The sequence below is a fragment of the Callospermophilus lateralis genome, chromosome 6 (genome assembly GCF_048772815.1).
Source record: "Callospermophilus lateralis isolate mCalLat2 chromosome 6, mCalLat2.hap1, whole genome shotgun sequence".
Taxonomy (NCBI): domain Eukaryota; kingdom Metazoa; phylum Chordata; class Mammalia; order Rodentia; family Sciuridae; genus Callospermophilus; species Callospermophilus lateralis.
Genome location: NC_135310.1, coordinates 24,943,474 through 24,968,476, shown reverse-complemented (window position 1 = coordinate 24,968,476; position 25,003 = coordinate 24,943,474). Strand labels below are relative to the sequence as shown.

At 37.5% G+C, this 25,003-nt stretch overlaps 1 protein-coding gene across 2 annotated transcripts in view; it reads left to right on the top strand.

Moving 5' to 3' along the window:
* Aig1 (androgen induced 1) overlaps window positions 1-25,003 on the top strand; it is a 234,759-nt gene that overhangs the window by 42,290 nt on the left and 167,466 nt on the right. For both annotated transcript variants that reach the window (XM_076858181.2, XM_076858182.2), the window contains exon 3: window positions 12,225-12,380. In XM_076858181.2, the coding sequence (XP_076714296.1) occupies window positions 12,225-12,380 (156 nt within the window). The remainder of the gene's footprint in view (window positions 1-12,224; window positions 12,381-25,003) is intronic.

Genomic DNA, 25,003 nt, shown 5'->3' with positions numbered 1-25,003 from the left:
TAAATAATATATTTCAGAACATTGGATTTATAAATTTCCGTTATTTCTCTTCCTCTCTCCCTTTTCCTCCTCCTTTCCTTCTTTTCCTACAGGCAAAATTTCCATAAAAATGTCACTGTGAGCTATTTGGAGAAGCTATTGAAACCATTTGCTGTAACTCCAGTTACTGTTAGCAACCAGGGTTTTCTCCACCAAGTGGTGGACACATCCATATCATACAACTCTTAGCCACTTATAAGCCTTAAGTATTTGATTTTCTACTGGTAAAACCTTACATTAATTATTTTAAATGTTATTGTTAATTCTGTTTTTTTCCCAACTACTTCTTAGGAAAATCTCATTTAGAATCACTTAAAATTTGTAAACATCTTTTTTTTTTTTTAAGAACTTTTTTCACAGTACTTTATTCTATTACTTTTACATGATACTGAGGATTAAACCCAGGACCTCACACATGCTAGGCAATGAGCTACAGTCCCAGCTCTGTAAATATCTTTTTTTTTAAAAAAAACTAAATTTAGTATACTATACCAAGTTTTTCATCTATTTGTTTTTCCCAGCTATCTTTAACAACTCAAAGTTTTAGTGAGTTTCTAGTACAAAATTTAGTATACTTCCTAACTTCTAACAAGCAGCAAGTTATTTTGTTTATATTTCTTCTGGTGAGGAAATTATTCCTAATTTTCAAAATTCTTGTACTTTGTAAGTCAACATTAGTTATGCATTTTTATTTTGTGAATTCTTAGAGCTCTTCCTGTTATTTCCTCCTCATTTTATTTGACCTTTGATGAGTGAATGTTGAATTAACTTTTCTCAGAAAGTAGTTTATAGATGAATTCATAACCCACTTGAATCAAAGTGTGAAATGTGATATATCAAGAACTATGTAATGTTTTGAACAACCAACAATAAAAATTAAAAAAAATAAAACAAAAAAAATTTAAAAAAAGAATACTGCTTTTTAGAAAAATATATATTAATTTTTATTTATACCTGTTGGAGCTTCTCCAGAAAAATTGGGATTTGCCTTCTTTCTTCCATCCACAGTAAAAGTAATGAAACTAAATTTATTCCTTTATGGGGTATATTCATCAAATTGAAAGAATTCTTCTGTCCCAACTTTGGCTATTGGTTTTTTTCCTTTAGATTAGCATTTAAACATGTACCTTGTATATTTATGAGAACAGAAATGTGGCAAAATCAAAAGAAGATGCATTAGTGTAATGTTACTGAACAGAAATTGCCATTGTTTATATTTCTATTGATTCAAAGTAGTCAGTTGCTATTCATTATTTCATAAACATCTATTTTTAAGTTATATCCTGTATTGAAAGGTTTCTAAAATCTTTGATGCTCTTTTAAAATATGTTATTTTAAATTTTGATTCCAATTTCTTTTAACCTTTTTTTTTTTGCCACGACATTTACAATAATATAGTTAGTATATGAGACTCACTTCTTACATTCTTCCTTTCTCCTCAACTCTGCTGACATCTGTCTCATCCATCTGGGAGTTTACTGGATCTTGTCACTGAGAACTGCCTGACCCATAGTCTCCCATCTTGCAGATGTTCATGCCCACTGCCCTGTGACACACTCAAGAACTCTCATTTTGTCTCCCTTCTGACTTCACCTTTTTTTCTGTCCATTCATTCCAAGCTCCATGATTGATCTCTAATTATTCATCTCCTCGTACTCTCAGTGCCCCTGTGTCGTGCTGGGCTTGCCTTGAAGCCCTCACACCCATTAGTTACCATTTGCATTCCCTGAAATGAGGACTCTGAACACTTTTGAAAAACAGCAATATAGCAGTGCAGATGAGTAGAAATCCAGCTCTGCAGCCCCTTTCCTTATAGGGACTGTGACATTTCTTGGCCATCCTCTGTCAGTTCAAAGTCAGGTCCCTTCCCACTCCACTGAGTTGTCTTCCCCACTGAGATTAATTCTGTAATAAGTAAATGTGTATTAACACTATACCTCAAGCTCTAGGGATACACTATTAAACCAAAACCAAACCATACTCTTATGTAGCCTACAAGAGAGTCAGACACATAAAATAGCAACACTAATGGTGATATCATTTTACTGAATCAGGTGGTTAAAAAAAAGTGCTTATGATTGAGACAGGAAAGGGGAGACACTAATTGGGATATAGGTAGGGTTTATTATCATTGACTTCGTTTTTCTTTTCTTTTCTTTCCTTTTTTTTTTCTTTTTTCTTTTCTTTTTTTTTTTTTTTTTTTTGGCACCAGGGATTGAACTCAGGGGCACTCAACCACTGAGCCACATCCCCAGCCCTGTTTTGTGTTTTATTTAGAGACAGTATCTCACTGAGTTGCTTAGCACCTTGCTATTTCTGAGGCTGGCTTGAATTTGTAATCCTCCTGCCGCAGCCTCCTGAGCTGCTGGGATTAGAGGCGTGTGCCACCATGCCCAGTGACTTGCTTTGTCTTACAGCTTACCACATGTGTATTTTCTGGGCCAATATTTGGATTTTTTCAAATTTCTTTTAGAATTTTATTTATGTATTTTGGTACTGAGGATTGAACTCAGGGGTACTTGACCACTGAGCTGCATTCCCAGCCCTACTTGGTATTTTATTTAGAGACATGGTCTCACTTAGTTGCTTAGCACCTTGCCATTGCTGAGACTGGCCTTGAACTCATGATCCTCCTGTCTCAGCCTCCTGAACACTGGGATTACAGGCATGCACCACTGCGCCCGGCTTAGAACTTTGTTTAAATGGTGTTACTCTTTTTCAGTCTTCCAGAGCTTGCTTATGTGATTCACCCATGTCGATACATGTAACTTTAGGACTTTATTTTCACTGCTTTATAATACCTCTGTTTTTATCCTTGGTCGAGCCTGTATACATCTGTTTTCTATTTTTTTCACATTATAAAAATTCTAATATGAATAAGAAGGGCATGAAAAAGATTGGTAAATTTTCAATATATATGTCAATTTTATTTTTGGCCATTCCCTTCAGCTTTCTCTACTAAAAATTAACAAATTTTAAGTTCTGTTATGTTTAAAATTTTAAAATAAGCCCCGGTGCCTTTTTATAGTCTCTTTATACCTTCCCTCCTATGATAGCTTAATAATTCTTTACATTAAATTTTCTCTGTATTAAAAAATTCAGTTCTAAAATCTAACATAATTTTAAGGTTCCAAATGAGTCATTAAAGTATGAGAAAATTGTATATTAACTCTTTAGTTGTAACTTAAAATTTTATCTATTACTTTCAATCTTCAAGAAAAAAGATTGTACCTTAATAGAAATTTAAAGTGATAAATTTGTTAAGAAATTAGTGGAGGTCTTGACTGTGTTACCTAAGAAATTGTTTACTGAATGTATTTCTCAGTTTCCTAATATAATAAATATTAGAGCCACTTCTTTCTTTTTATTTTAGTTTTTTTTTTTTCATGCTAGTCTCCAGGACAGAAACATGTCTACAATTTCAGTCCCATTCTACTCATCAGCACTGGATTCCAGGAGCCATATGTAAGACCATTCATGGAGATATACATCCTTAACTTTTGAGATAATGCCATTATTTTCCAAAGTGATTGAACCAAAATATAGCCCCACTTGCATTGTTCCACATTATCTTCTCCACTTGATATTTTCTTTTAAATATTTTTTTTAGTTGTTGATAGACTTTTATTTTATTTATTTATATGTGGTGCTGAGAATCAAACCCAGTGCCTCACACATGCCAGGTAAGTATGCCACTGCTGAGCCATAGCTACAGCCCCTGATATTTTCTTTTTTATGCCATTAATGAAAGTTTAAACTATTTTTGGAACTTTTAATTTTGTCTGAGATTCACATTGTCACTTAAGTTGGGTAGTTGTGGGACTCTTCTAGCACCAGCTTCATACTTCTAAAGATACTAGATTCCTAAACACTCCTGAAGGTGGTGTCACAGGTGTACTAACAGGGAGTATAATGAGAAGAATGGTTTATCTTCAACTCTTTCAGGGTCTATGCTGGTAAACTCCAAAATATAAAAAAAAAATTATGCTAGAACAATAGCCAATTTGAGTTAATGTCACAAATATTATCTGATAAGGAGTGAAAGAACCCTTGCAAAGCCACCCAGAAACTATTGCTTGGAAGGTTCTTTTCCCCAAGACACAAATCAAGTTAGAAACAGGGAACTGCCTTTATAACTGTCTTAACCAGTCATCAATTTAACAACAATTGTATAGACGTAGACTTTATGTAGGCTAAGGTTTGGCCAGACCACAATCAATAGATTTAAAATATTTAATACATGCTTCTATGGACAGGGCCACATCTTTCTAATGGGCTTCATTAATACAGTTTCACCTGTATACGTGTATATGCAATAATACTTAAAATTTCTTTTACACTATACAGATTGTGCATTGGTCCTATAGAATTATCTGATTCTGTATCATCTACCAGTTAAAATCTGATCTGATCTTGACTCAGGTTAAGGCCCTCTGTTATTTAGGATTAAGATTTATCAAGCTCTTCAGTGATTTCTTTTGACATTTAAATAATCTCCTGGTGACACAAATTTTCACCATGAGTAAAACCTTAGTTAGATGAAATACATTTTGCAATGTTAGAAAAATTAATGCACTTCAGATTTCTGTTATTAAAGATGCAACATCTCCCCCCGCCCCATAACTATTCATCCCTATTTTTGTGCATAAGCCTAGACTTCATCTATTTAGCAAATGTAGATAAGTTAGGGCAGTTAGGTTTATCTGATCATCTTTAGGTTTGTGAGATAGTGTTCCATCATTGAATAGTTTGCATTTCTGTATTTTTTTTTCACTGAGTGCTTTGTACACAGTAATCAATAAATATTTATTAAATCAATCAATCAGTGGTGTTTGTTTAGTTCAGTGTTGAAAAGGGATTCGTGCTAATATTAGTAGTTTATAGGAAATCTTTACGTTCATACTTTTTGAGTAGCTTGTGGTGTAGGTGTAAGGCCCTCCCTCGTAGCTGTGAAAATGCAGTCAGAACACCACAGGGGGCAGTTTTCTGTCATTATTTGCAAATAACTGTGGAGTCTGTGGAAAGGTCCCTGCTGTCCTCCTGTTGGCTTGTGATGGAACATGGCATGTCTTACCCATTTCCTTGTGAAACATATCCAAATGCATTCTTAGATGACTGCTCCTTGCTACTTATAAGTCGTTACATGATGTTGGATGAATTTTTGTTGACAAACCTTCCTTTCCAAAGCTGCTTATCAGACTACATTACTTCTGACTGAAAAGCTTGTTTGTTTTTTTTTTTTCTTCTGTCTGAATGGATTGCTTGCCAGTAGTGACTTATGGCTTATTTCATCGATTTTCAGTAATGAGATGGAGCAGTATGAGGTAAATGTCTGTGCACACGGGCAGGGATTCTCAATCACATTCTGCAAACCACGAGCTTGATGATGCCTTGAGTCCATCTCCTTGAAAATGTTTGTGGTGAAGGTTTCTTGAAAAAGCTTTGGTTTAAAGCACAGCACTTAAATGACAGAATTAGAGAAATAGAGTTACACAGTCATTAGAGTGAGAGGTCCATATTGGCTTGGTCAGGCTAACCTCCTTACGGGTCATAGAGGCGAATTCACTGGGCGGTGCGTCTGATGGGTTGTCTCAGTGGATAAGCGAGGCAGAGACAGCATGATGTACTTTTAAACGCATTGATTTCTCTAGAGAGTAGCATTTAAGCATGCACCTGATCACAGAGTACAAGGGACTGTTGATCAACTTCCCTGGCTGTGGAAGTGCCACAGGATGTTCAAATATCTCAGTCAAGGAAGACCCTGGAAAGAAATGCAGAGGAAATCATTGCAGACTAGTAGCATTGCATCTGGTAGCATCCTGGGTCACTGTCTCATGGTGCTGAATGACCTTTGGCATGCAGTTTTGATCTTGATGACAGGGAGTGTATTAGGTACTATTAAAAGGTTGGATATCTGTGGGAAGGAGGGGAGTCCCTTGAAGAGAGTGTGTTTTGGTGCTGCTAGTTTATGGCTCCTCTGTTCTTTCCATGTGCTCCTTAATCCTCCAGTCAGATTTGCTCTTGGTTGCACAGAGACACTGCTTAGGTTGGTTTCCAACAAGAACTTCATGAAAGTTTTTATGAACTGAAAACAAAATAACATCTATGTTATAAAAAGACCTCATAATATGTGACTGTAGGTGAGATACAGGAAGGTCGGAACTCAGACCATTTCTCCAAATGAATCAGTTACCTTTCTGCATAGGATAATCTTCTTTCTCTTTCTCTTTTGTTCTTGCTGCCTGTCACATACTTTGTATTATATAATATATGTTGTATGTAAAGATAGATAATAGAGAAGGTAGATAATCTACATGTAGACTACCTATCTATTCTTTGGATTACACATACGTTTATCAAGTGTCACAAAACACTTTATGGTCTCTAATTAGAAGAATCCAGGTAGAGTTTTCATTACTTCCTTATCATTTCGCCTTTAATTAATGCTCTTATCTTCATATGGAGACTCCTCCAGGCCTTTCTTGATGACACCGATAAATCTCACTGCCTCCTTCCCATCTGTTCTCTCCACAGTGCTCCTTCATTCCATGATCCTTGTCACTCCAGTTTCCACTGCTACCCCTGAGTTCCACCTTCTTGTTTCTTCTGTCTTCTTTGTCTAAAATTAACTTGAAACTAAGCATCTTCTTCAAGTAGACATCATGGCATTCTTTAATCTTACGAAAGCACAACATAATCAAAGTGTGATGCACCATAGACAGCAGTTGCTGAAGATCCTGTGGTCATGACAACTGCACTCTGGCCTTTAAAAATCTTATAAATAACGATTTCATTTCTTACTCTATGTGCTGCTTTTCCTACTTGGACAAATTCTTGTGTCTTGACTGAGTTAGGCAGAAATGTACAAGTTAGAAACTAACTAAATTAATGACATAATTTGATATATATGGTTTTGGTGCAAATAAATTTAATTGAGAGAATTGAAGATGAGATCATGGAGTAAAACAAAACTGATTCTGAATAAACTGTATTATGTACATTCAGGAATAAATGGTAGGAGTCTAATAGACTTGTCTATTAGTACAGACAGAATTGTAATCATTAGTGCTTCCCAGAGGAGAAAGGAAAATAATATTAATTTAATCAAAACCATCATGTAAAAAAAGATTAAAAATATGAATGGAATTTGAGTATATTTTTATACTTGTAAAAATGAATCCTAAATCTAAAGTGACTCAGTAAATAAGCTATAATTTCCTGACAGAAAGAGTTGAGGAGATGAAGAAAAGATATCAAAGGAACTAAACAGTAGAGAACCTTCTAGAGGAGCAAACACTGAGTGACTCAAAAATATCCTGGGAATTTTTCGTTTACATTCTGATCAATCCCTATTTATGTTTCTTGGAGACAGATGATACATTTGACCACTTCATTTCTACATGGGGTGTAAAATAATAAGAGCAACCAGCCTGCTAAGAATTCAAAGCCAGATGGTGTATATGTGTGTCATGCTGAGCTGATGGTTTGGAAATGCCAGCCCTGCAGAATGGCTGGAGCTGAATAATACTTCAAGGTAATCCTGCTTAAGGCCCACTTGTACATCTCTGTACAATGTATACATTTTATCCAATTAGTATAGTGAATTTTAAGTTGTAGCGGAAGGATGATATACACACAAGCAATAGAAAAACAGATGAAAGGTCACTAATGAGATTTGTTAACTGTCAGCTCAAATCAAACTCTAATAAAAATGGCAGAAATCTACAGTGGTTTACAATATTGGCAAACTGCTTCTAAAGCAAATAACCAAAAGTCAGTCCATTCTCCAGGGAATAGTAGGCTGTTTCATAATTTTCAAAGATTTTCTTTTGATCATGTGAGTTAAAGACAAAGATTTCTTTTTCTTTGTAGTGCTGAGGATCAAACCCAGGGCCTCTCACAGAATAGGTAAGCACTCTACTCCTGAGCTCTGTCCTCAGCCTAATATCCGAAGTAAAGAAACAAGAATAAAACCTCCAAATTTCCTCTGTCTCCTTATATTCAGAAGCTAGAAGATAGCTTTATGGCTTCTGCATTTCTTGACCTCCACCTTCTCACTTGGGGAAATCTCTAGCAATGCAGGTGAGGAGGCACCTACTCTAGTCACAGGAAAGGGAGAGAGCAGAGAGGCCAGAGAGTGAGAGGCAGCCACCTGGGTATGGCACTTTAAATAAGATGATGATGAGGTAGCCCTAGAAAAGTGTAGACCCCTTTCATATGTGCTGTTAACCAGGCAAATTTGACAAAATGTTGTTTAGCCTATTATGTGTATATTTTTAGAAATTATTTTTCTTTTTAAAAATTTTTCCCATTTTATTTATTTATTTATTTCTTACATAGATAACAATAGTAGAGTGCATTACATTCATAATTATCCATTTATAGCACAACTTTTTGTAATTCTGTACATAAAGTATGTTCAAGCCAAATTATGCCATTATACACGAGCTCTCTTTTTTTTTGCATACAATTCTTAATACACCTTTATACCACCATTTATCATATCTCTGTTTGTATATAAGGTATGTTAACACCAAATTCACATCTTCATACATATATTTTGTATAATGATGACCATCTCCTTCCACCATCCTAGCTATTCCCCTTCTCCCTCCCTTTCCTTCCCATCCCTATGCCCTATCTAGAGGTAATTTTAAAATATGAAATTGTTTTCCCCCCTTTTCATTTAAAATTTTTCATTTTAAATGTTCCCTTACATTGCTATTCCTTTTTAAAAAGTCTTTATAAAAGTATCTGCATCCCAAGAATCAGCAAATCATTCATTTATCCAAAAAAAAATTTTATTAAGTAATTTAGATTCATGTTAAATTGGTTTCTTTTTCCTCTCTTTTGAAAGTCTGTTATTTAGGTATAAATATAATTAAGATCATCTTACCTTCTTGATGACATGAACTTTTTATCTATAAAATGTAACCCCTTTTTTGTAATACAGGTCAATATCCTCTATTTAAAATACTTGGGATCAGGGCTAGGGTTGTGGCTCAGTGGTGGAGCGCTTGCCTAGCATGTGTGAGGCACTTGGTTTGATCCTCAGCACCATATTAAAAAAACTAAATAAAAAAATAAAGGTTTTGTGTCCATATGTAACTAAAAATATTTTTTAAAATACTTGGGATCAGAGATGTTTGATTTTGGGATATTTGCACATACACAGTGGGATGGATATCCTGGGGATGGGATCCAAGTCTAAACACAAAATTCAGATATGTTTACATACATATTATACAATAGTCTGAAGATAATTTGTACACCATTTTTAATAATTGGTACACAAAACACAGTTTATATTGCTGCTAAAGGGACTTGGAGGATCGTTTTTCCCCTTGGGTATATATGGAATAAACTGTATTGTGCACCTGCACTTTTACTGACCCATTTTAAGGTCTATTTCTATTTGTGGCATCCTGTTTGGCACTCAAAATGTTTTACACTTTGGAGCATTTTAGATTAGAGATATTCAACCTATATAATTAATCGTTACAAAATCAGCATCTAAAAAAATTGATTCATGTATTTAGAATAGAGGTCTGGTTGTTTACAATGGAAAAGGAAATCTGGTATCAGATACTATATCTTCGGGTTTTGAAGTGAAAAGTAGTAGCAAATTCACTTGTGTTTGGAAAGTATTGCAATAATTGTAACTAGAACTGTTTTTCTTGCACTTATCCACCACTAAGTTTCCCAGGATGCATTAAAAAATAATTGTTTTCCAAATATTTTTCTTTATCAGTACCAAGCCAAGATTCTCTTTCTTTCGCCTATAAATAAAAACCCTGCGGAATTTATACATACACTACAGTGTCTTAGCCTTTGAGCTCACCAAATCCTGCTGTGATTAGCCAATCTTTAAATCTAGGGGGAACTTAGGAAAGGAAAGAAGAGACTAGCTAATTATATTCTAAAAGTATGGAAGCCATTTTTAACTTTTATTTTTAATTAATTTGGACTTATTCTACACTACAAAATTTTTTTGAGTAGTACAAAAAAACTTTCAGTATGTCCAGTAATAAGCTACAAGAAATAAAACACTCTCAATGTAGTCGAGGCCCTTCTGTCCTTCTCCCACTGTTATCTTCCTTCCAGAGGCACCTGAATTCAGTGTTACCAATTTCCATATTTTACTAATCTACCTATTTTAATTCATGTACCTGCATCCTCATATTTATCTTTGTATTTTTTGAAATTTGTTTTGATCATGTCAAAATACACCATTCTTTTTTTTTAGTTTCATGTTTTGCTGTGAAAATTAAAAATTGATATGTAATTAGAATTTCATTGTATGAATTCAGTACCCTATATTTATCCAACTTTTTTGAAGTAATGACTGCTGGAATTAATTGTCAGTAGGTGTAATTAGTGCATATGTGTGTACTCCAGGGAATGTCTTCATTGTTAAGTTACTAGGAACATACGCGTCGTTAAGTAACTAGATATTGTCAGCCCCAACCAAGGTGGTTGTCCAGATTTCCATTCCCACTATAAGCTTTCTGGTTGCTCTACATCTTTATAAAACTTGGTATTGTCAGAATTATATTGTAAATCATTATACTGGTGAGAATTGCCATTGGCATTTCTGTGGTTGTCACACCGGGCACCTTAATGTCTACTGGCCAGATTAGCGTGGAGTTATTATTCCCAGGCATGAGCACCCCAGTGTCTCACACTCTAGTGGGACTGACAGATTCAAATGGCTAAAGTCTTAAAAACAATATAGACAAATGTCCTAAGTAGGAAATTATTCCCTGGCTCATTAAAGTTCCTTCTGATTATCAAAACATGATGCTTGCCTGCGCGTCTCCTGTGTTATTCTCAGTTGTGACAGCCTCAGCTTCTCCTAGTCCAGTTCTGGCTATAGAAAGGATGACAATAAACCTTAAGCCATTGATGCTCAGGATGAGGCTAAGTCATAAGGCAACACAGAGCACCCCTCTAACTAAGATGGACTGAGATCAGCAGGATTTGGGGAGCCCCAGAAAGCCTACATCAACCACACGGGGGTTCCTGGGCTGAGCAAAGGGACGGACCTTGATGCTCTTTAGGACCTTTTTTCGGCCTGTATGCTGTGCCTAAATGAGGAATCACCCGCAAAGCTTTCACAGACTTTCCACTGCCTGTGTGGGAAAAAAAAAAAAAATGTTTTAAGTACTTGTTTTCTGAAGAGGTGATGAGTAAAAGTGTTTACAAATTATTTCTAATAGAAGCAGCCAGAAAATTTTCCCTGAATCTACCATTGGTGCTAAGTAGATAAGGTTTTGACCCCAGGGAGCACACGTGCTGTCCCTTCTAGAGTCTGAATTGTCATTTGCTTTCCTGTGTGACAGTATGTTGCCTGCCTCACTCAGCTCTGGATCACCAGTGCTTTTGTCCCCACGTTGGGACTCCATTCCATGTCATTGGTGTGCAGTATTTCAGGGTGCCCTCCCTGAGACGGCACAAGTGAGAACCCAGCTGATGGCACGGATTCAATTTGCTATTGATACTGAGAGCTCTTCTGGGAAAATGTGTTGGGTATCTCTGTTTATATTACTTTGGAAATATTTTATTTCACACATACTGAAAAACCCGAGGAGGAGGTCAGTTAGTTCAAGTTGGCTGGCAGAAAAATTGATCTGTATCAGAGTCTGGATGATTGTGCTCAGTTGATTTCTTTATGACTTCAAGACAAGATTTCTACCACTCCCTTTGTTGGGAGAATGTCTGTATTAAGAGATTAAAGCCAAGGAAAGTTTCTTCACGTTTAGACTGAGTCATCTTGTTTATCATTCACACTCCCCTTGTCCTTGTGTTTCCACTTCTTGGATGTTCGCTGAACCTCTCTGGTCAGTATAACCAGAGGCTCCAGGATCACAGAAGTGGAGTGTGCTGATGAATGCTGCTTTCTGTTGGGCCTCCTTGGTTATGTGTGTGCCTGTGTGTGCTGCACTTGTGTGTGTTGCACTTGTGCTGAGGTGAGTGCAAATGGAAGTAGTGTTTAGAAGATAACTCTTCTCACCTATAATGGCAAGTTGTAAACGTCCTGTTTCCTATTCCTAGGTCCAGCTCTTCAGTGGGGCCTTTGATCTGCTTTGACCCTGGGTCGTGTTGCAGAAGTGCAGCTCACATCCTGTTCCACTGCTCGGTGTCTCTGTGCTTGTTGATGAGTTCCCATACTTGTCTCCCTACAGGTTATACAGGCCGTCTTTTTCGGGATCTGCGTGCTGACTGATCTTTCTAGTCTTCTGACGAGAGGAAGTGGGAACCAAGAGCAAGAGAGGCAGCTCAAGAAGCTCATCTCTCTGCGGGACTGGATGCTGGCTGTGTTGGCCTTTCCCGTTGGGGTTGTGAGTATGATGTAGAATGCATTTAGCCCCCCCCCAAAAAAAAGCATGAATCTTATTTCAGATTTTTAAGATAGAAAAAAAATACACATTATAGGAAATTGATTTCCTCCTTCCTTTCTCTCTCTTAGTGCTGAGGATTGAAGCTAGAGTCTTGTGCATGCTAAGCACACATACTAACACTGGGCTGCAACACTGGCCCCAAGGTTTAGATTTAGATTTAGATTAGTTCACTGGGCTGCCAGTACCCCAGACTGGAGGGCTTAACCAGCAGAAGCTTATTTTCTCACACTTCTGGAGTCTGGAGGTCCAAGATCAAGATTAATCGGCAGGGTTAGTTTCTTGGAGGCCTCTCTCTTTGACTTCTAGATAATCACCATCTCACTGTGTCTTATATCCCCTTCCCCATGTGCGGGTCTGTACTCTGATTTCTTTTTTTTATAAGGAGATCACTCATATTGGGTCAGTATGCCCCTCCTGGCCTCATTTAACCTCAGTTCCCTCTTTAAAGGCCCAAGTGTTATCACCTCCAGAGGTTCTGGGGGGTTAGAACTTCAACATGAGACTTTTGGGGGGGCACAGTTTAATCCATAATGGTGTGTTAAACAGCCCTAAACTTGAAATGTATATAATTTGATTAGATACTTGAGGGTTTTTTTTTTTTTTGGTATTGTTTTGCTTTTTAGTTTTAGAGATAAATCAGCATTAGTTCACCCTTGTTAACTTATTCAAGTTGTCAACTGTGCCATTAGTTAACATCACTTAAGAAATGCCACTTAATGTTTGGATCCATTCCGGCTTCACTGACTTTCTTTGTTTCCAGTTAGATTCTCTCCATAACTCAACTTCCTTCCCTACATTTGCATATAAACCTTGTTTCTTCAAAGGCTCCACAAGACTGTAGATTTGAACTTGTGTATAGCCAGGAGAAGAATGAGAGAATTCTATATCTCAAGTTGTGAGGACAGGTCCGAGTGTTTTACCTAGTTCAAATTCAGACCTCTCGCTTGCCATCTTTTTCCTGGAGGAGCAGAAGCACCACTGACGTAGGCACCAGGAGCACCAAGTCCAAGGCTTGTCATCAGAAAGTTATGCCCAGATCCTTCCTGTGGCTCTTCCTCAGAGCCACCAGAGGCCCCACGTGTGTGGCTGAGTTCTTTTTCTGTGTGCTGAGTTGCATTTTCTTGGGTGAGATAGTTCTTAGTTCTCGAGAACTGTGCAAGGGCAAGTGGGGCTTCACAGCCAGTCCCTGACCCCTCATTCCTCCAGGCTTGTCTTCTGAAGGCCACTGGGCCAGTGCCCAGATCCAAGCCGTCTAGCAGATCTCTCGGGTTCTGTCCTTTACATAACAGACCTAAATGCTTTACTCTGTCATTTGACTTTGTATTATTTCATATTCCTTCTTTGCACTTGCCTTCTAAAATTCAAATACCTTGCATCAGAATAGCCACATAGAAGAAAATTTTTTCTCTAGCATGAAGTGTAAAGATGTACACTTTCTGCATAAAAGAATTATCTAGATATTCAAGTCTGTGTGTGTCCATATAGTTGGGGTGTGTGTTTCTTTTTTAAAAAAAACTTTATAATTCTATAGGAGTATCATTGCCTCTGGAAGTCTTCATTGGGTAAAAAGAATACTAAATAAAAGTAGGAGCACAGATATGGGCATGTTTTCCTCTTAGCTCCACATCTCCTGTTAACTGATGTCAGAGTGTTTCCAAAGGAACATTCTGACTTAAGGTGTAAATTTTACCTGCTTCTCAAAGGCTCATTGCCTATGCTCTTTGGATGGTTGTGACATTCTTTGGTGGGAAATTTTCTGCACCTTTTTGTGCTTTAGACTTGAGGTACTCATCAACTTTGAGCATTCTTCCTAAATTCAGTGTGGGTGTGTTTCACCATGTGAGTTTGTGAGCCTTTTGATTTGCTTCTGTGTTTATTATATCTGGTATTTTCCTCTGTGATTCACTGTTTTTGTTGATTTGTCCATATTTTGGAAGAAGGAGAGGAGTAGCACTACTCTTCATCTCCATGCCCTTGTTAACCAGAAGTCACAGCATCACATTGTCACAGCACAGTGTTCAACTTTCCTGGTGACAAGTTCCTGAGCAGCAGGCCAGCCTCGGCCTCGCACCTGGCACCTCCATCCTGTGCCACCCGGCACACAGGAGGTGATCAGTTATCTGCAGTCACAGAAGAGAGTAAAGTGATAGTGATGAATCACAGATATGCAACTTGCTGATTTCTTCCACTCATTTTTTTCCTTGGCCACTGGTATCTTATAGTCACTATTTCCATTTTTCATAATCTTTCTTATTATTATAGTGTGTTATATTTCCCTTTATAGTCACTAGCCTGTTTTTTTTTTTTTTTTGAACTTCCTTAAGTTTCTGTTATTTTTCTTTGTTCTCCTCCTTCTTTCTTCCCTTCCTCCCTTTCCCACTCTTCTCCAATTAAGAACAATCTTGGCCAGTATTCTCTGGAAATCCTATATGTTTTCCACCGTTTCTACCTTATTGTGTCTTTTGGCTTTGTATCTCTTTACCCAGTTTCTTCCACATTTCTAACTCTAATGCACAGAAATTCATCTTGAGACAAAAGATGGATTCTTTCAAGATACATTAATTTTATTGTGAAGTCATACATTTGCTCAGAAGGGTCTAAAATACTACTGTAGTTTTATTCTTTGTTTTGTGTTTGTGGTCCTGGGGATCAAACCCAGAGTCTCACATGTGCTAGGCAAGTGCCCCTACCACTGAGCTACACCCCCAGCCCATTTAAAATATTTATTTTCTTATAGGGTCTCAATAAGTTGTTACTGTACTTGGCATTGCATTAGAGTTTAAATTCGATTTTCTATGTTTCCTAAGGAAATAGAAATTCATAGATGCCTCATCACTAGTAAAAACAATTTTTAGATGATTCTAGAAGAGGTTGGCACATATTAAATCTTCATCGACTCTTCAAGATATGATTAGAATGTCAGAAATAGTGACTTAATAAATAACTTTAAGACTAAACTCAGATAATAAAGACAGATTCCTGAAACATTCATTCAGGCACATACTGCCTTGCTCTGCGACTGTGTACACTAATCCCAGAACAGGACAGGCACAACCTTCAGGGTCCCCTCAAACCCACCCAGCAAAGGATATCTGCACCTTCACAGGGGCAGGGCAGCATCTGGGCTACAGCAGCCACCCCAAGGCGTTACCAAGACAAAGATGTACTGGCGAGGTAGTGAAATTTGATTGTGTGCATTTTTCAAGCAGAATAACAAATGAATCCAGTGCCTAGATTTGAATTTATGGAAAGTGTACAATTGTTCTTCATTAAGAGGGCTGCATTGGATTGCCATTGGGGACACATTTAGGGTTTTGGGAGAGGGACACTTTCATACTCATCTTACTCTTTGTTTGTTTGTTTGTTTTTTGGTTAAAAGTATAAGCTTACTCTCTTTAACTAGAGTGGTATCTTGCCAGCACAAAAGTCAACAAACACACAGAAGACAAAAGACATTCTTGGTTTGATTGTTCCTAATAAACTTCAGTGCTTCCAGACCACATAATGTCATAGAATTATTTGTAATGCTTCTTTAAAAGGGTGACAGGGTTCAGAAAAAACTGCACATGGTAAGAAGAGCCTCCCGTGGGTTATCCCTGTGAAATGAATTGCAAGGCTTTGGGAGTGGTGGTGATTTCCGGCCATTAGCATTACTAATCAAGGCCAGCTTTGCATTTGTGGGAATCGACACAAATCAAGATGATACATGCTCTGTTCACTCAAGCAAAGCTGCCTGATTTCTTCAAGGTCACACTGAAACAAACCTTTACTCCAATTATCTTTGATTGGAATGTTTCATTATTTTTATATATCCTTGAGGTAAGAGAGAGCTTGAAGTAGATGCATTAGGTCCACGGGTCACCAAATCATATTTAGTGCTCCATGCTCACAGAAAGCAATTACTGTCAACTCTCAATTAACCTTGTTCCTGGAGGATGCATTAGTGCAGAAATTACAAATCCTGCATAACCCACCCTGTCTTCCTTGATGCCTCCATTGCAGCTGTGAAATGTATGTGCACATGTGTGCATGTGAGAGAAAGAGGGAGAGTGGGAGCACCAGGAAAAGCTTGGGCCAAACAGTCTCTCATGCCTGTACTATGAAGCAAAGATAACACTGCTTCCTCAGGAACAAACTGACAAGAAGTGTGAGGTAGAAGAAACCTGTTACAGAAGGAGCACTGGGCATGGTCAGCCAGGCACCTTGCAGCCAGAGCAGCAGAGCAGTAAAGCCCTTAGGACACAAGGGTTTCCAAACACAGAGTCGATGATACTTTCTACCTTAGGTTGCTGGAGCTAGGACCTGTGCTCGCCTCATGCTCCAAAGGTGCTTAGATGTTTTGCTCTCTGGAATTCTGTTTGCATCTACCAAAATGATGAAAGGCGTTTACTTCACATGTTATTATGAATCATTTGCACATATGGTAAGAATTCTTAATGCTACAAATTCCTGCGGGTATTATAACTGTGCCCATCAGGTACTGGCCACAAATGCTGTTTCCATCCTTCTGCAGTTGTGAGCCCCATTGGCTGGGCATCTCCCTTCAGGGCCGGGAACCACAGGAAGAGTAAAGTGCTTCTTCTTTGCTCCAGGAAACGTTCATATTTAACAAGGAAGAAAGTTCTTGTTTTATTATTACCACTTAAGTTGGTTGGGCACATGCCTGTAATACAAGTAACTCAGGAGCCTGAGGCAGGACGATCACAAGTTTGAGATTAGCTGGGCAATTTAACAAGACCCTGTCTCAAAATAAAAAAGGACTGGGGATGTAGTTCAGTGACATAGTGCCTGTGGGTTCAGTCCCCAGTACTGGGAGGGGACGGGGGAGGAAATAAAGGGAAAAACTATTACAATAAAATAAAATAAATTTCTGATGCAAACTCCACGAAAAAGTCTATTGCAATTGTTTTCAAAAGTAATTCCTCACCGGGTGTGCTGGCACATTCCTGTAATCCCAGTGGCTTGGGAGGACAAGGCAGGAAGATTGTGAGTTCCTAAACCAGCCTCATCTACTTAGCAAGGCCCTAAGAAACTTAGCAAGAACATGTCTCTAAATAAAATATATAATGGAGTGGAGTATGCCTCAGTGGTTAAATGCCCCTGAGTTCAATCCTTGGTCCCCCCCCCCAAAAAAAAGGTAATTCTCCATAGTCTTCATTTATTGATATTCTACCTAAGTTTAAGCTACATGAAGAAAACTTTTGAGATGTATAACAGTTTAGATTGTCATATCCCTATAATTAAAAAATATTATTTTCATTATACATTCATTAAATGTAAGAGGTTGGCTTAAATAGAAAACAAGCATATCAATTATTTACTAATATTAATACCTTTTAATGTAACATACAACACACATTGAGAATTACTAATATTAGTGTCTGTTAGTAAAACACCCAAAAGAAAGGAATTTGATTCTATTTGTGATTGCAAATAAAAACAAATATTTTTGCTTTTGTTTTAAAATTTAAGGGGAAATATTTTAAAAATACATTGTTTACTTTCTACTACCAATTCAAAATGGAACTTAAAAATATACTTTATATCTGCTAATCCTCTTTATTAAATTTTCACAAAAATACTAAAATCAAACCCTTTTCTATTTTCTTTAAGCCTTAGCTAAGATTTTTAAGTTATTTTAAATGCCCCTTTTCTTTTCACCTCTGAAATTAAAACTACAATTCTAGCTAGGTCATATTTTATGGAAAAACCAAGTTCACTTCTGATTCAGTCAATCATATGCTCACCCCCTGCTCAGAAATGAGGATATGAGTTAATTTGCCAAAAAGGAAGTTCATGGATGACAGTTTGTTCAAGATTGGTAAGCAAAATAAGCCATATTTCCCCTTTTCCAGGAGAAAGGCTCAGAACACTGTAATTACATAACCAAGGTAAGTGTAGGTTGTATGTTTCATTTCCTGCTGATCCATGCATCAGGGGCAATGTCTAAATATTAATTCAATATTAGTTGAGTGCAATCTGTTCCACTCTAGCTTGAGCAATAAGGATATTTAATCTCTCATAAAATAGTAGGCCTGTCGACAGGTAGTTGTGGTATTGCTCAGGATTATGATTTAAGAATTGGGAATTTTCTGTTTTAGACTCTTCCGTCTTCATAAACTTTTTCATCTTCCATCTTCATCCTTTTGACCTTGGAATTGGTTTTTAATTCTCAAGAGGATAGAAAAAACACCAAGGATCACATCCTTCACGTCCATGTTCAAGGCAAGAAGAGGAATAAATCTCTTTAGGGAGCCCCCCCCCCCACACACCACCATACCAAAGTATTTGTCTCTTCCTCAGGCAAATGCATCATTCCAGAAGCTCCAATTGCAGATTTCCCCTTAGGTCTTAGTGCTTAGAACCATCATGTGGCTAGAAACAACTTGATGAGAGGCCAGACAAGCAGGTGGAAGCAGCAGGAAGGGAGGTTACCATGAGAGCTTAAACTAATGATTTATCCTTAGGGCTGGGCATATTGCTGCCCAAACAGAACCAGGAGTTTAAAACCTATTATAAGTAACACATTTTGAGAATTACAGTGGAATATAAAGTAAGTAAAAGCTAGTAGGATTTTAGGTAATTCATTTTTTATTCATATTGATATGAAAAATGCTGATCAGCTAATCATGAGCATTTTCTGTTGTAGTAAATAAAGGACTATTTTTTCCATTCATTCTCTTCCAATACCATGTTCAGTGCATTCTTGCCAGTATTATCATAAACTATTAAGAGAAAATCAGATCTCTTAGGCAATTGACTAAATGGCTTATGTTTGATTTCTGAAACTTCCTACAAATTTATCAGAGGTGACTTTTGTTTTAGACCACTGTCTTAGAAACACAGATAACTGGGTTCAAGGAGTAAAATCTTCTTTCAATTTCTGTCTCCCTAGAAATTATAGAAAAGTATTATACTCCTATATCATTTCACAGAGATCTCACTCTTACTGAGCAAAAAAAATCACAAAATATCTCAGAAAATGAAGATACATTTTTGTATAGTTTTATTCACATGTATTTGAAACTTGATCTCAAGATGTTAGAAGTAATCTTCAGTAACGTTAGTAATGGGTATATATTATAAAACAAACATGGTTCTTGTCCTATAACAAAGTCTTGCATATGTCCTTCTCTTGGGAACCAAAGAAAAGATGTATCATTTTTTCCTGTCTACATATCTCCCTCCTTACATTATCCCTTTCTGTCATCCCTTTCTTTCCTTAGATCCTGAGTATTGTTTTCTATATAGAAGAAACAATTTGTTCCTGAAATTACAAAAGTCCCCATGGGTGTTTTGAGGTAACTCTTACCTGCTTTGGCTGGATCAAAGAGTGTTATGTTACATCAGCTGGATATAAAAACATTTTCTCCCCAAAAGAAGGAGCTACACAAGATTTATTAACTGTTGTTGGACCCATGTTATTACCATGTTAATGATTTGCTTATTTTACCACAAATGGCCAGTCTTGATAGGATTTTCATTCATCATGTCTTTGCTGAGGTGTAGTTATGAGTGTGCCAGAAACTCAGGTGGGAAGATGAGATGGGAGACGGTGAGGACAGAGTGTAGCCATCATTCATATGTAGCCTGCTAAACCAGTTCGCTCTCTCCTAAACACCTCTGAAGAGCCAATTTGTGCAGTTTCCCTCTAGAGAATGTCTGTTTATTTGGTAGGTTGGGCTGTGCTGGTGAAGTTTAGGGCGACATGAGGACAATGAAGAGACCTGTGTCACAGAGGGAACCAGAAGCAGCCCCTCAGGCTTAATCTGCTTTTGTGCTTTTCTGAGTTCTCTGATACCTTGTTCATTGTTCACTGGGAGGAGATGGAAGAGAGACATAAAATAAGGAAGAATCCAAAATATGGATCGGTGATGTACCCAAGTTAAAAAGCATGACTAGAGAGGATTTACCACCTCACCACTTGATCTTAAGGAGGGTCCCCTCGCCCCTTTGTTTGCCTTAAAAATCAACAACAACAAAAAAGAAGATTTCTTCTTCATAAGCACAGATAACTAAACAGAAGCCTGGGTGCACCCATGGCCAGAAAGGATGATGTGAGCAGGCAAATGCCTAGGGGGCTGCAGCTAAATTAAATTAGGATTAGGGCAACAAAGTCAGTCCCAGGTTTATTGGGACAGTTACTCACGTCTGAATATTTAGGGACCCCTCACACCCAGAGGCTTTTGCTCTTCCCTCAGGTTTGCCTACAGCCTGTGAATGAGCAGCCCCACTTGTATTTCATGAGACTTCTCACCACCTCCCTTTCCACAGTGCCAAAACCCACAAACAACTCTAAGAGCCCGAAAAACCAAGAAACAGCTTACTTCTACTGCATGTGTGCTGTGAGCCAGGCAACATGCTAAGGGTTTTCCTCAAATGATTTATTTGGTCCTCGGAGCCCCGTTAGGTAGGAGTTTCCATTATTCTTACCTCAATGTACAGAGAAGACAGGCTCCCATTTCACAGCTTGCATGCCTGAGGTCATGCAGCTAGTACCTGAGGCTAGTAGATTGAGGAGGATTTGAACCCCGACACAGACTAATGAAGTGCTTACTTTTAGGAACTATTCCAGCAACGATTCCAAACTTTCTGACAAACCAAGCCTAACTTTGCTTTTCATCATGCACTTCATAGAATTTGAGCTATATACATACAGCCTGAGCCGACCAAAATTTCTAATTTAGGAGAAAGTATAAAAAAAAGAAAAGGGAATTGCACAGATTCTAAAACAAAAATCAATGCTTTATGTGTCTCCTTGATGTTTCACAGAAGACTAAGTTCATGTGTGCTTTTTGTTGTTTCTCTCTGATAATTTTTTTTTCACACTGTGGGGTCCAGTGCTTGATAGTTTTACAGACCAGTTTATTTCTGTAAAGTACAGGTTTTGATAAGAAAAGAAAATTCTTCCCACTTTGTCTTTTCATCTTAACAGTCGCATAAGCTTCTGCATATTTACTCATTATACTTCTTTTTAATATGAGCAAATAAGGTTTTATCAGTAGAATTAGCTACATTAAAAAAAGATTGCTAAATGCATCCAGTATAATCTATAAATTGTCTCTGGACTTCCAAGAAGACATAGTTTGTAGCTACACAATTGCAAAAGAATGTGTTTGGCAAGAAATGATCCAGGACATTCCACGTGGGCAGGAATATCCTAACAAATGAATTATGCCTAGTCAGTAAAATATTTTACTAAGAATTCCTGAAAGTTATTTTGTTCTCCTTAATCAAGAGTGAGTGTTCAGCCAAATCTGCTTTTCTTTTTAAATTTGTAATTTATACCTCCACCCATTTTCAACAAGGACTTGAGGTGGCGTAAGTCAGGTCAGTTAATCAGAAAACATCACAGCATCCTGGGCCTTGGTGTTATTCATCAAAGGCCTCCTATAAATAATCTTGCCTGTTTGGGTATTTTCTATATCATGATGTAAGCAAAACAGTGCAACTTTCTTAACCTTTTTATCTGAAAAGGGGAGGAAAACCAGAAAGATGCAGAAACCTTTGATAGACCTTCTAGTGAATTCAGTTAACATATATTGAGTGCTTGTCACCCTATTAACCATTATCATGTGACTTTGCTGACCCTAGAAGGGGATCTTACATAACCAAGAGGCATTAGGTGACAGGAAGTCATAATGGACCTGTTCAGGAATGTTGGATGAACAGCATTTGTCCTTAAAGAGTCTCAAGCATAAGAAGGGAGGAAAAAGAAGAAAAAGCTTTAGGGGAAAAAAACTCACCCACATGACATTGGTTCTCTTTGGGTTCCCTGGCATCTTTCATAGATCAGCATCAAAGCAGATGTCTCTCCCTAACCTGGTACCTTCCTGAACTGCTTGCTGATCCTCAGAGTAATTAGTCTGGTAAAACCTCCTGTCTCAATTGACAAGAAGGGCTCGTCTGTCACAAAAAACCAAACCAAAACAAACAAACAAAAAAATCTCATAATGGATCAGCAGTTCTAAAGGGACCCTAAGTAAGCAGTTGACAACGAATTCAGGGTGCATCAAATGCCAAGGGGGAAAAGTTCAAAGTGCTGCCAGGCAGACAGACTGCTGACAGTTGGGTTGCACATATGCATCTTTGAGCCATTTTGGTTCCAGTGATGAACATTTGCTTGCTGACGCCTTTCGCTTTGGTATACAGTGTAGGTCATCAGAGAGAAGATTTAAAGGCAAAAACAAAAATCCACACAAATTCCCACAGTAGATTTATCACTTTTATAACAAGCAAAACCCACAAAACATATTAGGAAAGCCCTCAGACAACTACTTATATTTGGAAAATAAATAAACATTCATATTTGCAAAAGCATTCCCAATTAGGAATGTTCGTGTCCTAAATTAAAGGGCAAATCACTTAGAGAAAAAAGAAACAAAATGTTCTTGATATGAATGATACCATGAAACAATACATCAGTGTCTCCATAGTTTTTCTTGTTGCTAACTATGTACACAAATTGCCATTGTACACTCTTGTACGGGGTGTGGCATATTTTCCTAGTTTGTATATAATTTGAAAGCAACAAAACAGAAAGCCTTATCCTTCCTCCTTCTGTCCTATCTCCAGAGCATTTGAAGGCATTCCTCTGGGGATGTTCTGGTATGCTAGGACAAGAACTCAAATGTCCTGCAGTCCAGGACCAAAATCTAAACACTTGGTTTTTTCAGTCTTTGTTAAGATAATTCTTCTTTCGGTCAGTTAACTCATACCGATTAAGTAATTACATTCTAAAATTTAAATCAGAAGGATAAGTCATTTATGAGGAGGAAAAAAAATATTCAGGTAGACTAAAATCTGCCCAAGCTCCCTCCACAGGCAAAATAACTTTGAAAAAGCCAGAAGGATGCCAGGAGATTACTGGGTGAACTTGAAATCAAGGCAAGGAGTGATAATTGAATGATTTTAATGATGGGTGATCAAAACTAGAGTTGGATATATCTTTTTGTATTGAAGGATTGACTTGCTAGGTAGACCAGAATGCTTTCCTCAGTGACCAAGGGACCCTCATCTGTATAAAGTTAGAGACGTATTCTTGCCCTTCAGTACCTATAAGGCTACTCACCATTATGATCCCATTTCTCCTGTCAACGAACCTTTCTTGGGAAGATTGTAATTCATTTGAGTAGACTTTACCTTTCACTGTTACTGTAGTGTTCAGGTCAGTGGTATTCTGTCATTCTGATATTATACCTGAGTCACTGAATGTAGGCACTCATTGACACAGTCTTCTAACATAGTATGCGCTGCAAAAGGATAATCTAATTAACTTTCATTAGATTCTATTAAATTAGATTTTTCTTAATTTTATTCTCAGATGGTAACTTTATATTCTGGTTGTCATTAGTTGGATCTCTATTATATACTTAGAGCCACCCTGTGGATATTTGTGACAATGTAATTGTATCTGTAACTAGACTATAGTCCCCTTTTATTAAAAAAAAAGAGCAATACATAGGCATGCGATTATTAAATGATTTTATGATAGACACAAGGTCCATATAGTTTTTTTTTTAAAGCAAAAATATTGATGCTAACTGATGAGTTAAAATAGCTTTGTTTGAGGTTTATGGGTATCTGTTTAATTATTTTATTTATTACCACTTGACAGAGTGTAAAAGAAGTCTTGTTCATTTATTTTGGTGTGGAATTCAATTTAAAATGGATCTAACTTTGAACTCATAAAAGTGGAGTCAGTTATTTATTGCTAAGATGATCACTTCATCAGTAGATCTCCCTTGTGAGAGACTTAAGACAGCCAGATACAGTCCAAAGAGCACCAGATCTGGAGACACGCAGATCTGGGTTCTAATTGTGGATTCAGGACTTCCTACTGTCAAAACCTTGGTATTGAAATGTGAGCAGAAAAGTACAAATTACCTGGGTTATTTTGAAGGTCAACAAAAGTGACACATGACACATAGTCAAAGAAGGCCAGTTTACTTCTGTTGGCCTAAAGCCACAGAGAATATTGTTAGATGACAGTATCTGTGGGTGTAGTGTGATATTGCCCCATTGCAAATACTCCTTCAAGAGGCCAGAAAATTCAGGTTCTTGAAATTCCAAGGATGTGGTAACACATTCAAAGTCATAGAAGGAATTTGAGTTGTTCACAAATCAAAGTCAGGAGAAAAGATTTAGTTTTAAGAAAAGGTTCAGAGAGAAAAATAATAAGCAAATAGGATTTTACAGCATAAATTAGGAACAGGTCTGCTCTACCCGTCTTTCTCACCAGCACTTTCTAACTTAGATTTCCTGGGAACTTTGGAGGTGATGAATGTTCCCCCCCTTCTCCTCCTCCTCCTCTTCCTCCTCCTCCCCCTCCCCCCCCCCCCGTCTCTCTCTTTCTCTCTCTCTCTCTCTCTCTCTCTCTCTCTCTCTCTCTCTCATACTAGGGATTAAATCCAGGGTGCTGTACCCCTGAGCTACATCCCAGCCCTTTTTATTTATTCATTTTTTTTGAGACAGAATCTCCTCACTAAGTTGCCCAGGCTTGCCTTGAACTTAACAGTATTCCTGCCTTAGCCTCCCAAGTAGCTGGGATCATAGGCATGTGC